Source organism: Halyomorpha halys, unplaced genomic scaffold (assembly GCF_000696795.3).
Source record: "Halyomorpha halys isolate HHAL.00 unplaced genomic scaffold, Hhal_1.1 Scaffold173.1, whole genome shotgun sequence".
In the NCBI taxonomy this organism is placed as follows: Eukaryota; Metazoa; Arthropoda; class Insecta; order Hemiptera; family Pentatomidae; genus Halyomorpha; species Halyomorpha halys.
In genome coordinates, this window is record NW_027108878.1 from 378691 (window position 1) to 396305 (window position 17615).

General features: G+C 28.8%; 2 protein-coding genes and 1 long non-coding RNA gene across 4 annotated transcripts in view; 1 reads left to right on the plus strand and 2 right to left on the minus strand.

The window, feature by feature from the left end:
• Positions 1 to 2262, minus strand: part of LOC106679044 (ankyrin repeat domain-containing protein 39) — a 14163-nt gene extending 11901 nt beyond the window's left edge. Inside the window, exon 1 of the mRNA XM_014417960.2 lies at positions 2128 to 2262. Within this exon, the coding sequence (XP_014273446.1) occupies positions 2128 to 2177 (50 nt within the window). The 5' untranslated portion in view covers positions 2178 to 2262. The remainder of the gene's footprint in view (positions 1 to 2127) is intronic.
• LOC106679046 (uncharacterized) lies at positions 1 to 16669 on the minus strand. 2 transcript variants are annotated; one of them, XM_014417964.2, is made up of 6 exons: positions 16523 to 16669; positions 15891 to 16007; positions 13839 to 14012; positions 10994 to 11097; positions 7583 to 7637; positions 1 to 2422 (listed from the first exon to the last, which is right to left on the minus strand). In XM_014417964.2, the coding sequence occupies exons 2-5, from the start codon at positions 15895 to 15897 to the stop codon at positions 7611 to 7613; spliced, it is 312 nt and encodes a 103-aa protein (XP_014273450.1). In that variant the 5' UTR covers positions 15898 to 16007; positions 16523 to 16669; the 3' UTR covers positions 1 to 2422; positions 7583 to 7610. The 2 variants fall into 2 exon arrangements, with proteins under 2 accessions (XP_014273450.1, XP_024214414.1); XM_024358646.2 differs by lacking the exon at positions 7583 to 7637 and having other exon boundaries at positions 16523 to 16657.
• On the plus strand, positions 16182 to 17287 carry LOC106679049 (uncharacterized). Its single transcript, XR_001342889.2, has 2 exons — positions 16182 to 16291; positions 16950 to 17287. It is a non-coding gene; the product is annotated as an uncharacterized lncRNA (long non-coding RNA).
• Positions 17288 to 17615: the final 328 nt, after the last annotated feature.

The window sequence follows — 17615 nt, forward strand, 5'->3', positions numbered from 1 at the left end:
TAACTATGTCTAGTGTTTGTATCTTTTTTAGCCCTGACAAACCCCTGCAACGTGGGGCGAAACGTTGGCTCAATAAAAATAGTATAATCATTTACTATTTGAGCTTTTTTGACCACACCCGGACCATATTCCATTCATTTATTATTTGTGTTCTAAGTAATGTTTATATAATTTTTTTTATTTATTTCTTTTGTTTTGTTTTGTAAATAAAGTTCTTTAAGAAGTATTTTTACAACTTTTTTTTCTTTAATTTAAGAAGTTATGATGTAATTTTTTGTTGTAGGAAATGTAGATTTAATTTATGCTACTATTAGGAGTTTTTTTCTATATTTAACCTTAAAATATAATAGAAAAGTATTGTTACTTCCAACTTTAGTATACTTACATTCTAATTACTTTATTATTATTAACATTTCTACTATATAATTTAAACACTTGAGTAACCCTATTAATTTTGTATTTTGTCTTTTCTTCATCATATTATATTTTTTGTATTCATTTTTTAACTCCATTTCCTTTGCATATTCTATCCGTGTAATATATTTTTTTTTATTATAATTTTCCCCACCCCTATTATGTATATCATTTAATGGTTGCCTATTTTTAATATTTTCTTTAATTTTTCTATCTGTCAAACCCCACTCATCTCCTTACATCCTGTCAAATGTTTACTTGGTCTCTGACTTGATTAGTACATTGATTTTATTCTTACCCTTCTTATTTTCCATCTCTCAATTTATACTTTAATTTATATTTCTTCTTTCTACCTATTATTATTTCCGCTCTCATTAATTGTCCATAAACTTTTATTATTCTTATTTAGTATTTACATTTCATTGTACATCTTTTTCATTTTCTTTTCTCATTCATGTTTTACATCACTTAAGTGTTCGTATCTTTTTTTAGTCCTGATGGGACCCTGCAACATGGGGCGAAACAATGGCTCAATATAAATAGTTCAGTAGCTATTTGAGTTTTTATTTGACCACAACCGGACCATCTTCCTTTTCTATTATTACACAGGTCAACCATTGATCTTCCAATTTAGATATAATAATATTTATTGGTAATTATACTTATTTTTTTATTGGCTAGTAGTCTTGGTAAGTTCATTTTGGAACCCCTACTGCCACCACATCCTGCATAGTTATGAATTTTTATGTAAACATCAGACATCAGTAGAAAAAAAACTTCCATAAGATTAAGTCCAAAAATTTCTTACTTTGATTTTTATTACTCCATTTTTTTCCTAAGAAAGAATTATTTGGCCTGTTTTATTCAAAGCATATTTTTTTAATACAATTAGGCCAAGTGAAAATTTTTGGACCTTTTTATTTATTACTCCAGAATGGAGATTTCTGGCGAAAATATTCATATTTTCAAATTTCACACAAAAAGATGAATAGATTAGTACATAATAGATTTTAAATTCATGCAGAGAAAAGGGAAAATGATAACAAAAATTATATAAAATATTTTTTTCCTGCTCTCAGGACAAACTGGTGAGAGGTCGAAAATCAATTCAACTAGTGACGAGTATATTTTGTGACCTAATATCTTAGATTCATTGTGAAACTATAGGTTGGAAATAGCTAGTGGTATTTTAAAGTTTCATTGGAATTTACTCTAAGCAAAAAATTATGGTTTTATGATAGCTGAAGTATAATGCAAATAATTTAGACAGTAAATTTTCTAAATAATGGGAGAATAAGGTGTTGATGGTACCGGATTTGGCTGTAGACTGAACCATGTCAGTGTTCAATTTCAATTTGGATTTTCCATCCAAAAAATTCTGTTGAAATGCATAAGTCTTTTAAGAGATAAATTAAAGAATATCGTTTGGATGTACCACAAACAAATAAATAAAGGGATGATATTATTATTGAAAGATCGTGAATATTTCAACATTTATTTTTTTAAAATGGAATATATACAATAAAATTCAGCAACAATATTCAGTGATATAACATTGCATTTGGTAAAAGAAAAATGTGTAATTAATAAAATTCTAAAACTTTTATTTTAAATAAAGAATAACAATGAATGATAAAAAGCTATAAAATGGATAACAAAAAAAAAAAAAGAGATAAGCAGGATCTTTTTCAGTTCAGGAGAAAAAAACCATACCTAATATCTTTGAAAAGGAGGTCGGTAGAGAGTATAAACAACAGTGGCATGGGTAGACTGAGCTGTGGCAACAACTCTGTAGCCAAGAAGTGAGGATAGTGCTTGTACAGCGACGAGTGGAGACCAAGCAAACTGGCGGCCGTCTTGGCCAGATCTATGGCCCCAGATGGGGACTTCCCCTTGAATCTTCCTCACTTCTGCCTGGGTCAGCCCAAACACGAGGCAATCCTTACCCTCTGGAGTCCCCTTCACTGCTAGGTGAGGCATATGTACGCTCGATTGGGCCCGGTGAAGTCTATGCATCATAAAAAACAAATATAAACATGTAATGTACAGTGTAAATGTAGCAATGTAATGTAAAAGTAATACACAAAACTTAACTAAATAATACTGAACAGATAACACACAACTAACATGGTTGACAACAGTGTAACTCAGTTCAGATTCATGTAGAACTAAACAAAATTATTTCAGGAAAGAAATAATATGAACAATAATTCAGAAGTGAACATGACCAAGGTATAACGACATTGATATGTTTCCAAAAATTCTGTAAACACTTTCCACAATTCTTATTGTATCAAAAAAGGAACAATAATCAACAAAATCAAAAAATGTAATGTACTAGCAGAAAATTAGGATGCCTTAATATGTTCACAAATTTCATGTGATTATTGAAGGCAAATATAACATTAAACTGATACCACAACAGATTTGAACCGGATCAGAGAATGTCTAATAAATAGTACAAACCAATTTAAAACAAAAACATTGAATGAGTAATAAGTGATATCTGAAAATGTTAGTTGCTTTGACAAAATAATATTTATTTATTAAGTTACTTAAATTGAAGAAAGATTAATCTTAAAATTTAAATTACAACAAACTGTTCCCTATTTTTTTTTTTTTTTTTTTTGGAATAAGTCATAATATAATTGTTTCCCTTGGAATAAGTCATAATATATTGTTTCTATCAATATTGAGAAGTTTTGTGTTCAAAGACTAACACAAAATGACTAATTTTTAAATTATTTAATTCCTTAACACAGAGGACACAAGCTGTTTGTTGAAGGTGATAATTGTAGTTGAGACTAAAAAAGTAAGAAATTGGTAGTAACAGTATTAAGAAAGTAAGAAAATTTTGTAAAAACTTTTGATTTTTAGTTGCATAAATACAAAACCTACATTACTCAAAAATTTAATAAATTACGCTCTAGCTTATTACCAAATCAATTAACTCCCTTTCTACATATGTCTAACATTCTGAAGTACCATTTTCCATCTAAATGGAAATATTCTAATTTTATTATTGGGTTGTAAAATAAGTTCGTAGTGTTTTTCAATATATAAATTTAATCCTCTCAGTGTTTATAAAATCATGTTTACTTAGTCAATAATTTATACATATTCTAAAAAAGGATTAGGTAAGATGCTTTTAAGCATCAGTTTCAACCAAGATTCCTTATCTTTAAGTGGTATTTTACTTGCTCAAAATGAAAGAGAAAAAATTCGTTTTCGAAATTTAATGATTTTTTATTTCCAAATAGGAAAATCCGCAGCACAAATGGTTAACAAAATTTGCAGTGTGTACATGATGATGCCTCAGGAGAAAGCACTGTCCGTAAGTGATTTGCTCAGTTCAGAACCGGAAATTTTGACTTGGAAGACACAAAGCGCTCGGGTCGTCCTTCAACTGTTGATGATGACCAAGCATTGGTCACAGACAGCTCTCACTCTACGAAACGCTTATCATATCTCATGCAAGTATCTCAAATCATTTGGGGGCTGCGGGATAAGTTTCTCGAAGTGATATATAGGTTCCTCATAAGTTGACGGAAAAGAATTTATTAGACCACATATCCGTTAGCGATTTCCTCCTAAAACACAATGTTAATGATCCATTTTTAAAGAGGTTGATAACTGGGGAATGAAAAGTGGGTCCTTTACAATAATACTGGGAGTAAAAAGTCCTGGAGAAAACAAAGTGACCCGCCGTTAACGACTCCAAAAGCAGGATTACATCCAAAAAAGGTTATGCTGAGCATTTATTGGGATAGGAAAGGTGTTCTTTATTTTGAGCTTCTCCTGCCCAACCAGACCATTAATTCTGCAGTATATACTGTGCTCAGTTGGAACAATTGAAGGCAGCGGTTGAGCAAAAGCGTCTAGCATTGGCTAATCGCAAAGACATAGTTTTCCATCATAACGCTCATTCTCACGTGTCTTTGCCGACCCGGCAATAATTATTGGAGTTTGGCTGGGATGTGATCCCCCACTCACCCTATTCACCAGACCTTGTCCAAACAGATTTTCACTTATTTTGGGACCTTCAAAACTCTCTTTAATTTGCTTGAAAACTGCAAAACGCATATAGAGGAGTTCATTGCCCAAAAATCTGAGAAGTTCTAGGAGGACGGAATTAAAAAATTACCTGAAAGATGGCAAAACGTAATAGATCAAAATGGGTCATATATAATTCATTAAAAATATTAACAAGAATCTGAAGTTTTCCTTGAAATCACCAGTAAAAAATGCTATGAACTTATGTTAAAACCTGATATAACCATTTCATTAAAGCTTCTACTTGTTACTTCAGATATTAAATTAATAGTGGACATGGTAATAATACAAGACAAAGCCAATTCTTAGCAGAGTTGAAAAAATGGGTTTACTAATCAGAAATGAATATGAGTTATATATGAAAAGTAAATTGCTACAATTTAGATGGAGCGACTAGTAGATGATTCGGAAATTTTTGGAATTAATATAAAAAAGGAATAAATTTGTTGTATTAATTTTTTTGTATGATGTTTGTTTTGAATAGGGTTGCAAGTGGCAAAGCCCATACCTAATTTGGAAAATAGATTCAATTACTTCAAAGAGAACAGACACCAATTCATTAATAGGTTACTTTGAAATAAAAGGGAATAAAGGTTTTATTTATTTATTGCTATTTACAACTGTACATTATAATACATTTAGCAAATTTGATCTCAGTTAAAATGGAGTGTTACAGGCGTGCAGAGAAACTACCCATTGGTAGCACTCTAATGACTTTTTACATTAGATTTTACTTTTTTACATTAGATTCGGTCTTGAAGCTATCTTCTTTTCAGGCGCCTTGGAGGATTGTCAGGAATGGAAGAGGAAGCAAGGTTAGAAACTAGTGGGTTTGGGTGGTTAGGGAGTTTGTAATGGAAGGAATGATATCTGGTTTAGGCTAGATCGGTTACAAATGGAACATTAAGGTCTTTCTGTATGATTTTGTTTGTGACAAAGTAAGGAGCATTGAAGATTTTACGAAGGATTTTGGATTGCAATGATTGGATACAAGAGGAATTCGATGGTTTAGTGGAGCCCCAAAGCTCAACTCCGTATGTCCCGATTGGTCTTATTACAGTCACGTAGATCAGTCTTTTGTAATGAATTGGAAGTTTAGACCATTTGTCCAGTAAATGCTGTAACAGTCAAATACAACGTGCAGTTTCCTGTCTTTTCAGTCTTGTGTGAGGATTCCAGGTTAATCGTTTGTTCAGATATAGTCCAAGGTAGTGGATCTGTTCGACAGGGGTAGGAATAAAGGTTAAAAAAAAATTTATCTCAAGCATAGCTAACCTAACCAAATATGATAATTATAAATTTTATAAAAACTTAATAAAAAAAAAAGTATAAATGCTTTAAAGTAAAAAAAAAAATAAAAAAAATACCAAGTTCTTAATCCATACACATATATATTTTATTAAAAAAATGTATGGATTGTTGTAAAACCCAGTATTTTTATTTATAAATTTTATAGGCAATAGCAATTTTTAAAAAATTATAAAAAGTGTAGGTCATATTATCATGAAACAAATTTTATAAATAAGTAATGATAAAAAATTGTAAAGATTAAAGAGAAATATTAGATAGCATCAACCACAACATTCAAAATAATGAATGTAATATTTATTTGTTTATTTTACCAATGCCAATTAAATAAAAAATAAATGATAATTCTTCAAATCTTAGAATGACATGCTAATTTGTAAGAATTCTTTTCTTAATTCTACAGTACTTTTACAAGATAAACAGGTTAGCTAGTGGTTAAAGTAATACTAGTTTATATCTTATTAAGGAAAACACTTTATAAAGCATGCAACAAACAATCATATTAACGATCAAGAACAAGATTAGTGAACACAGACACACAAAAATATACTGAAAGTTGTCAGAACTAATTATGTTATCTAACTAAGGTACTATGTACTATATATAGTATGTATAGGCAACATCTATGCAAAATTGAAGAAAATCCGAGATGGTAAAGTTCAAAATTGTGTTTATTTGACGTGAAATTGTCCATCCCTTAATCATTTTGTGAAACTCAGTGAAGAGGCTCGTAGAACCCCAGTTGGGAACTACCGCAATTAGGTATCTCTGGTAAAATAACACATGAGATTCAAAGACAGATAACTTACTGAAGGCTAAATAGACTGTCAGCTAACCATATAGAATATATACCTCTCATTTTTCAGCTGATAACAAACTTCTCACATAGAATATCATTTTGAATATATTGACTGATGAAGGACAACAAAACAAGGTCCAAAAACAATTTTCCAATCATTACAGTCCTTCAACATAATCACTATCCAGCTCCATGCAACCAATCCACTTTGAAATGGTTTTGAGATCATGTGTAGAATATGACTGTAGTACCGGCAGTTATAAACTTTTTTTAACTTCTTGGAATATGGTGGTATGCAGGGATTTGTAGGCCAAATATGAATATTGTAAATAATTATGATTGTGAATAAGAGTTTCTATTCATTTAATTTTATAAATTTTGCTAGAGTTTATATTTGTTCACTCAGCTCTCAACTGTAACATTTCCATGACTTTGATATTAAGTTCACTTAAAAAAATAATATAAGTTCATCACTTTTTAAATTAGGTAGATTAAATGGGATGGGTAAAAGCCTTTTCGACCTACAGTGCCTTGGTACTACCGACAGATAACACTTCAGTATAATCAATCATAACTGATGAGTGAATTATGCAATTAATAATAATCTCATTGATTTATAATATAATAAATTTAATAACTCGTTTACTTTACAAATTATATAGGCAGTATTTCAAGCACTATGAAATTAAAGAAAAAAACTAAGGTTTAAAAATAAGCTGTAAAAAAGGAGAAAGCATCATAAATTTGCCATTTTGCACAATTTAGCTAATATTAAAATTCATAAAAAAAAAAATATCATGCCAAATAATCATTCATTAACATAAAATAATTAGATAGTAATACTCATTCTCAAGGGCATTCAACAGAAAGTAGTATTAGTTATAAACTTTAATAATTAATCCCCAATATTCCACTAGGTTAATTACAGTCTAGCTATTTCAACACAAATATAATAACATTCTCTTCCGAGAACCCTGAACCCAATGAATTCATATTTATACAAAATACCTAAACTGAATAATTCTGATGTTGTTCTTCAATGTGGTTGTTTTGTAACTGATTTCTGAAAAGAAATTAAAACAATTGACTTCAATTGCAAAAAAAAAGTAAGAATTTTTAACAATTAAAAATAATCCGAAAAAATTGGCACTTTGACAATCATCATAATGGAATTGTTTGTCAACTTTTCAGTTAACAGGATATTTTATTTTTAAATTTATTTATTGACGTTTACAACTGTACATAATAATACATCTAGTAAATTTGAAGAATGATCATAATGGTATGATACAGGCATGTAGAGAAACTACCAATTGGTAGCACTCTAAAAACATTTTTACATTAGATGGTCTCGAGACCATCTTCTTTTCAGGTGCCTCAGAGGATCGTCAGGAATGAGAGAGAAAGGAAGTTCAGAAACTAGTGGGTTTGAGTGGTTAGGGAGTTAAGAATGGAAGGGTTGATATCTAGTTTGGGCTAGATCGGTTACATATGGAACATTAAGGTTTTTACAGATGATTTTACTGACAAAATAAGAGCATTGGGGATTTTATGAAGGATTTTGGATAGTAAGGATTGGATACGAGGGGAATTTGAAGGTTTAGTGGAGCCCCAAAGCTCAACTCCATATGTCCAGATAGGCCTTATAATAGTCATGTAGATTAGTCTTTTGTATTGAATGTCTTTTGTATTGACGTGGAGTTTCCTGTCTTTACAGTTTTGAGTTTCCAAGTTAGTCGTTTGACCAGATGTAGTCCAAGTTAACGAATCTGTTTTACAGGGGTAAGAGCAACACATTATTAAAATACATAGTAGGACAGTCGGTAGGTTTACAATAAAGAGTAAAGGTGATTTGATAGGATTTATTTTTATCCTCCAATATCAGCACCATTCTTTAAGGGTTGGTGATTTAGGACTGGAAACTTTGGGAGGTAATCAAAGGGTTATTATTACTGCAAGCACACATGTGTCATTAGCATACATTGTGAGTATAGTGTTAGAATTGGTTGGGATGTCAACTGTATAGACTATGTAGAGGATGGGACCGAGGATACTACCTTGCGAAACACCAGTGATCTGAGAGAAGAGGGATGAGTAGGAAGCATTGTAGTTTACTTTGAATAATCTATCAGTGAGAAAGAAACGGATGATGAGAAAGTATATAGGAGGTAGGAATTTACGGAGTTTGTGAAGCAGTCCCAGGTGCCAGACTTGATCATAAGCCTGCTCTATATCGAACAAGACTCCCTGACAGTATATTCCGCGTTCCAAAGAAGAATAGTCAAGATGATTAAATCCATTTTCTTAACTTTCTAGCACAGTAATTTCAAATGAATGGTAAAATAAAAAATTAAACATCATCTACAACAGAAATTAAGCCATTCTACTTTATTTAATGTATCAAAAAAAAAAAAAAAAACTATCCTATTAAAGGCTGGGAAGTCTTAAGTCATTTAGAACTTGGAAAAAATTAAGTTATTAAATTAAATAATCATTTCATATGTTGTTTTACATTTGTTTTTTGTTTTTTTTTATGCTTTGCCTAGAACCCACTTTCAATTAATTTGAAATTCTAACACAAAGAACCAAGTAAAGAAAAATTAATTATCATTATTATTGGTGCGACAGACCGTGGAGGTCCAAGGCCTCATACGATGTATTAAGGAAGTATAAAAAGTATTAAAGAAAAATTAATATTTGCATTTAAATAAGATAAACATATAAAAAGTATAATATAAAAAATCAATACAGTTAAGTCTCACTTATACGAAACATTCAGTTATGCAAAGAATTTCTCAATCCCCTGCAAAAACCCCTGAATTATGTGTATGTAATTATCCATTTATATGAAACTTAGTTATAAGAAGGAAAATTTGGACCCGCTTTATGCACATATTAGTAAATTTTATTCAGTTCTATGAATTTTTTTTTCTTCCGTGGCAAGACAAAGGAAGAAAAATACCTTGAAAAACGAAACAGTAAACAACTTTTTTCCGAATAACATCCGGTCCAATGACTCTTTATGTTTATATTTTACTCCCTGATTTATAATAATAAGCTCGGACGATTCCGATTCAGATGACGAAGATCCTTTGCCTCTTCTATCTTTTCCAGAAGCTCTTGAAGCATTTGAAGTTGTAAAACGTTTTATATATGCGAAAGAATTAGCGAGAAGGAATTTAACACCTTAACAGAATGCGAAGGAATGATGAATTCAGCCAAAAGCAACATGAAACAAACATATCACAATTTTTTTGTCAAAAATTAAAAAAATCGGACTAAAGATAAATTAAATTTGTATACAATAAATAATTTTTTTTTTCACTTTACTTTGTTTTTCTTTCAACTACATACAACATACGTATATGTACCTACTAATTATGAGAAAAAAATTATATATAATATATAAAAATATATATCATGAAACAATTCAATATCTGTAACATATAATATTCATCTGAAAGGAAAGCTTGTCAAATAAGATATATTGTAAAGTCAATAAGACTACTAAAAAATATTGTTTAGAATGTAAAAAATACATACATAGAAAATGTCCAATGCAAAATACTGTAATTTGTAAAAAATGTGCTGTTTTGTTTACCATCCAAATCACTAACATATCTTTCTATATTAAGAAACATTTTTTTAAGCTGTCATATGATTGCTAACGGTAGGATTAGGTATACATGAAATATCAGTGTTTAGTGTTAATCTGTAATTTTAGTTTAGTGTAAATGAAGAAACTTAGTTAATCTGTATTTTGAAATATTTCTATTAAAATCATAGTAAAATCTAATACACAATGAAACAAGTGCATGTTTGAAATACGAGAAAAGGATAACAAATATTGATCTTTTAATATTATAAGGTTTGATTAAAAATAAAGTTTAGGTTAAGGTTAGAAAACGTGGCCGAGCTATGTGACATGAGTTCGAGCCAAGGAAGCTGCCTACCGTGTTCTGGTGTCATCATGTAGCTTAGCTGAGCTGTAGATTGAAAAGTTAAATATATTGTGAAACTAAAGAACAAGTACAGAATAAAAAAGTAACTACCAACTACTTGTTCAGCTGAAAATTGTTAAGAAATACCGAGCACTCAACTGATGCCAGAAGAGCATCAGTCGAGTATAGACTAAAGTAGTGAACACTTCAAGTATCGGCAGTAAAATTTCAAAGAGGCCAGGTCTAGATCAGGACATTATTGGATACAGACATCCTTTAAGTGAGGAGTATAACTAAAAACATTTTGAGTGTGAAAATGGAATGTTCATTTATATTTATAATTTCTGTTAATAAATGGTATTTGTATCCAAGAATTTATTATTTCTCATTTAACATTTTAAAACCAACATTCTTTATTTTCAATACATTTTCATATTGTTTTAGCAAATAAAAACATTTATTAAAAAAAAAAAATTACCAAGACTTCTCTTTTCAGTGTCCAGACAATTTCTGCCTCACCAGAACTACAGACTACACGATATCCAAGTTCAGATAAAGAGTTGATTACTTTCACAGGACTAGCTGAAAAAATCAAAAATAAATAATATAGAATCAAATTTACTATTTCAATAAGTAATTTTTTAATTCATGTTTTTAAATTGTTCTTTGGTTTATCTTATCTAATGCCTTTCTCCAAAGATCACCGCTTTTGGTGTTTTCTTAATTTTATAAAGAAATCAGCTGTAATATTAGATAAAATATTGGTAAATACATAACATACTCCTAGTAGGAGAAAAGTACAACTGTTAAGCCATATACTGAAAGGCTTAGAGGTATGACACAATGAGTGCAGTATATATGATATCCAAAAAGGCTCAATACTTGTGACAGAAAATCATGAATCACCTCAAAATCCATCAACTTGAAAATAAACTGTCTCACAATTATCGTTCAAAAAGCCTATATCTACTACTGTATATAAGAATTTAAATGGATATTTCCTAAAATGTCACTTAAATTACATGCAATTCATGTTTTTATTTTAAATTTTTAAAGCATACTAACACACTATGATGAGTTTTTTAATTAGTTGTAACAATATATGTAATATATTGTCCATATATCTACGGATACATTGGATGGGATTTGAGATAAATTATGAATTTGAAGAAATAATCAAAGATTTTTAGCTTTTTGTTCAATATAAAAAGCTAGTAAGCGATGCGAAACAAGTAGTTTATTCAAGTGAATAATAAGTCATGAAAAAGAGCTAGTTCACTGCAGTGAGCGGTTCTGGATAGTAAGTTAGAAGAACTCTTTCACAGTCTTTACAAGACTGAATTTATTACATGTGAGAGTACATATCCATTTGATTGTAAAGTACCTAAGGTTCCCTTGCAATGAATTTAATTGTAGTTGCTGAGAGTAATTAAAGATTTAAAATGTAAAAGTAAAAGTGCCTGACAATCTGAGTATTTTATCCTCAAGAGCTGTAATAACTGGAGAGCATCCAGGAAGCAGAATATGAATGAATGATATGCAGGTGAAATTGTAAAGATCTAAAGAAATGAGAGCACTTAAAAATTCAAAATTTAAGCTGTAAACATTAATTAGGGTTTGTCACCATAGAAAATCTCCTTTCTTGTCTTTTATTATTTATTTATGCATTTAGGAGTTTTCGGTTTTCATTGCCATTGGTAATGAAAACAAAGTATAACAGTGGTAAATTGATTGTAATTAAAAGTTTTAATATTAATGTGAAAAGTGACAAAATGGGGAATTAGACATAAGCTAAGGATAGATTATTAAAAAATTAATATGATTTCCTAATGTTTTATTGTCTCATAGGGTAATTTTGACTGAAATTAGTGACCTGGACAGAATAGCCTGCAAAAAGTTTTTAAATCATTGATGTAATGTAAAGTTTTATTCAAGATTGTCCTTGAGGATAGCTGAATTGACTTGCAATGAAGAGTGTTTTGAGACTTAAATTGGACATAATTTATTTTATTTAAACAATGATAGCCAGTCTCAAGAAAGTGAAAAGTTTATATATAAAATAATTTGAGAAATCAGATATTACTGCCATAACACCCATAAAGCATCAAATATGAAAAAAATATATTTTCTACAATCACAGTTGCTTGAGGGGGAACAAATGGCTAAATGTGGAAAGAGTGATTCAATCAGAAGTACTCCTTTTCTAAGTGAATCACATTTTCAAAATTGAATAATTGATATTTTTGCACAGTACATTTAAAATATTTTATTTCAATATTCTTACTAGTTTCATTTCTTCTTTTCAACAAAACATTGAAAATTAATAATTATAGGTTTCTTTTATTTTTTTTATAAATACTAGTGGTTAAGCTGTGAATAATATTAACTTCAAATTTTAGTGAAATGGTGTTCTAAATAAAATGATAAGCATGCAAAATTATAATACTGAAGTAAAATTTAACAAAAATGATAACATATCCCCTTTACCATAGAAATAAAATCAGTCAAGACAAGCACAATATTTAATTTCTACTAATCATAATATCAGATATTAAGATAAATTTATGTATTTTATAAAAAAAAAAAAAAAATTAATTATACAACAAATAACTTTCCTTTTTGTTTTTTCATAATCATATTTTTGCTTTATAAAAGTATGAAGTAAAAAAACCTTCTTTTCTTTTTAACTTGTTTTTGTTATCATTTAACTTGTTTTTGTTAGCATAAGATCATTTAACTTGTTTTTGTTAGCATAAGATCATTTAACTTGTTTTTGTTAGCATAAGATTCAATTGTACACTGATCATAATATCAGGTATTAAGATGAATTTATGTATTTTATAAAAAAAAAAAAATTATACAGCAAAATACTTTTCTTTCTTTTTTTTCATAATCACATTTTTGCTTTATTAAAGTATGAAGTAAAAAAAAACTTCTTTTCTTTTTAACTTATTTTTTTTTTAAAGGGTCAAATTTTTCCTTATGTAAAAAATAAAATTGTAAGCATATTGCAAATGGTAACTAAAGTGTTGACAATTTATAAATATTATTCTTACTTCTGAATAAAAAAAAAAAAAAAAAAAAGATGAAATATCAAATCAATAAAGAAGAAACAATGAACATAATACTATTATCACACAAAAATAGAATAAATTCATATGAAATTTTCAAAAATTTCTTCACAAATATTTTCAGTATTCCTTAAAACTAATTTTTTAATCACCATTTTGAAAGCATTAATCCATCACAAGCAAGTAAGCAGAATAACAAAAGCAAGTTGATAATTGAACAAAGACATGGCATATAATAACCAATCTCATTACCTTTAATCAATATTCCATTAATAACCTCTCTATTACTATCAGGATAGCGTTTGGACAAAGCAATTATTTCTTCTGGAGCCAATCCAAAAACAGATGAATCACTAGCATGAAGAGAAGCTTTCACAGCAACATAAAAAGGTTCAGTCATATTTCTGTCAATACAATAGATAATTCCTAAAATAATAAAAAAAAAAAAAGATAGAGCAACAACTGAACCAGTAATCGTGAGGGAGAAGGGTTGAGTGGAGAAAAGACTGTTCAGTACCACCAATAAAGGTGGCTCCTATTGTACTAACCTTAGCTAGACCCCCTTTAGTCAGATAATGAATACCTAGAAACCTAAAGTTATCATTCTCACTCAAGGAAATGACACATCAAAACCTCTAACTCAATTTGTTTTCCTTTAAACAACAAGAAAATATCAAATTCAATAGCCAAGTGAATTTATTTTAAAAAGTTTACTTTATGAACATACAACCGAAGCAAACTTTGAATGTTCATCTTTATCAAAGGTAGCTTTAATGACAACCTATAAGTAACTCTCTATAGATTGATGAAATATTATATGGACTATTGAAAATAATGAATGATTTTTTTTTTTTTTTTTATTTGTTAGCTTAAATTCTTCAAAATGTTCTTTTATATTTAATTATCATTGTTGTTTCTTCTTTAAATTTAAATATCAAAGTAACAAAAACAAGCAAAAAAGAGAACAGAATTTTTCACAGTAAAATTCAGTATTAGATAGTTGTATCATCAGAGATGGATAAAAAGATTTTGTTAAATTTAACTGAGCTAAGAGAATAAAATTAATCCAAGATTTAAAATAAATGCCGCCTTTTTAAATTATTAATTTTTCAAAACTGAATTTCCAATTAAGCAACATAACTGAAACATCAATATTTAATTATTTTAGAACAAGATTAAATTTGTTCCCCTTCAATAGATTATTGAATCCTCTTAATAGAATTCATGTAAAAAAGATTATAATGTAAAAATGACATTTTTGTTTTACTTAATTTTTTACCAATTGAGAATTTTGTGGATCTCACAAAAAAACATCAACTTCTAAACAAAAAAAAAATCCTGTATATACTCTAATCATTCTAGTTGAATTATTCTCTATGAGCCCTGAATGATTGCTGCTCAATTTGCTTATCAAAAAGTATTATGTTCAAAATCCAGCCTTCCCCAGTAGTTTTTTTTTACAGAATTTTAAAAAGAATAAACATACTTTAAGCATAACTTTTTAAACGTTTGTCACAGCACTAATAATAAAGAATGTTTGATACAATTTTTTTTCTTTAGTAAGTATAGAATAGGAACATTTATTAAACACACTGGTAAAAACAAATTTATAACCAAAGGAATGAATATTTTTTTTTCTTCATTTCTTTAGCAGAATAAGTCAGAAACATCTCCAACACCATTCTAGTGAAAGACACAGAGGAATACTATTTCAACATTTGATAAAAGGTTTGGTCACCCTGGATTAGATTTTATTATTAATAAATTATATTATTAAAACCAAACTAAACCCTATATATTTTTTTTTCTTTGCATTTTTACTAAGTATTGCTTAATCTAAGACAGTTAATTATTTACTTGTCTGCAAATAAGAATCATATGGTTGGACAGAATAGGGACGTTGAAGTTTTCTCCAGTTAAAAGTACATATAATAGAAAGAGAATGTCAGAGGGGAGAGTCATGATGCCAGAAAATTTCACACTGGAGCAAAAGGCTAAAGAACCAGAAGTATAAGGAATGTAAGACCTTATCAGTTAAACATTGAAGGAGGAAAGTGTTTTGGAAATATGTATATTGAACAGGTTATTTTTAAACTCAATTAGAGAATGATATACTCTATTAACAATTAAAGCATGATATACTCTATTAACAATTATAGTTTAACTAATACATCAATGGATTTAAATAAACACATATCAAGTCCCAATTTTTATGTTTGGTATTTTTGTCCCATTTATCTACTAATTCATAATGATGTAAATGTTACCAATAAGTTTCAAAAGATATAACAGATCATATAATACCTTGCATGTAGGATTTTGAGATACGATTGACTTGAATCCATCAATATATGTTAACTTTTTTTTAATTATTGAGTATTGTTTCTTATATTCTTTCTTCGGTTTTGAGAATTCTTCTTTCTAAAGGATATCAACACAAACAACTAGTTTCTTAGTTTTTATTTGATTTATTAATTCTTGTTCTTTTACATTTATTTTGCATGCGGTGTGACATTTACAAATTAACATAACCTTACATAAATAACATCTGTATTATCAACATCAAAATATAGTAAGCTATTTACAACTAAATTATTACTGAGTTCACAATATATTAGTTAACCTATTAGGTTGGTTATTTTACTGAATAATTGATAACAGATATGAACATTTGATATTTTTGTCACAAGCAGAGATAGTATCAAGTAAGCCTCATATATATTTTACAAACAGAAATACCTATATATAACCATGACGCAGAGATAGACATTCCACAAAACATCAAATTAAACACAATTAGAAGTATAACTAATGATTAATATGTGGTTAAGCTTGATCCTACAGTTACTTGTCTGTACCCTATACCTATACCCATAATCATAAATTTAGTTCCATCATTGTGTAAAGAAATATACAAAAAAAATAATAATACATACATGGATTATGATGTCAAGTTAAAAAGGATCAATTTATCTGAAAGTGGACACTCCAAATAATGCCATAGAAAAAACAGAAAACACTTAGATTAAGAACTAAGAAAAGTTTGCAAAATTTTCAACATATAAAACTGAGCTTAAATTTAAACTATCCATATGTTTGTTTTAAGGTATACTATAAAATTTTAAAAGTACCAGACCATAAAATATTCAGAACTAATGAATATATATATTTTCTTTTTAGTATGAATGAATTGTTGCAAATGTTGGCTAGATTAAAAAAATATATATATTATACTTATAATCTTAATTATTAATAAGTGACTTTATTTTAAACTAATGGTTTAAATTAAATTAATTTCACCGATTTGGTTAGAATTATTCTTATGATATAAAATATATTGAATATGATGAATGATGGTTCTAGATGTCTTCTTTCTGAAGATGCTACCTCTGTCAGTTGACAAAGGATTGGTCCTTCCAACATCAATAAAAATAAAGTTTTGTCATCTTCCAAAATGACTTTCTTCTTCGGATGATATATTCTTCTTAGATGACTCTTGATGTCTTCTTTCTCTAAATGTCTACCACTGACAGTAGACAAAGGATGGTCATCACACCCCTGCTTCCAGGAGACGTTAACTCATCTGTGCCTAAACAAGTGACCTTATTTGTTCATTGTTCGATAGTAGATGCAAACATCAATTGTAGTACAACTGCTCTAATTCACTTATAATGATTACATGAGTAAATACGTCACTGATAGTTGTTATTGTCTTCTCTTTCTTCTTAGATTAATTTGTACTAAAACTGTGGTAGAGAAACAACAAAAGTTGGAAACTTTTAATCCACCCACTCAACATAGCAGTAATTCCACAAACTTCGGAAGGATGCATGCCGTCACCTTGAAATATTTGAAACAACTTTGTTTTGGCTTCCATAACTTCTGAATGATTAAATTGGTTAGCTTGCTTTATGGTTTAATAAAAGAAAATCAACAAATATTAACTTTATTTCTAACTAATAAAATTAATCACAAAAAAGGTCTATTCTATAGCAAGATAATATATATTTTTTTCAAAATCAAGTATAT

What these genes read in the sequence shown, in the direction of transcription:
- LOC106679046 (XM_024358646.2), bottom strand. An exon ending in TAATGGAATATTGATTAAAG is followed by an intron (nt 11,098 to 13,838) that starts GTAATGAGATTG and finishes TGATTTTTTCAG; the next exon opens with CTAGTCCTGTGAAAGTAATC. An exon ending in CACTGAAAAGAGAAGTCTTG is followed by an intron (nt 2,423 to 10,993) that starts GTAATTTTTTTT and finishes TATGATGCATAG; the next exon opens with ACTTCACCGGGCCCAATCGA.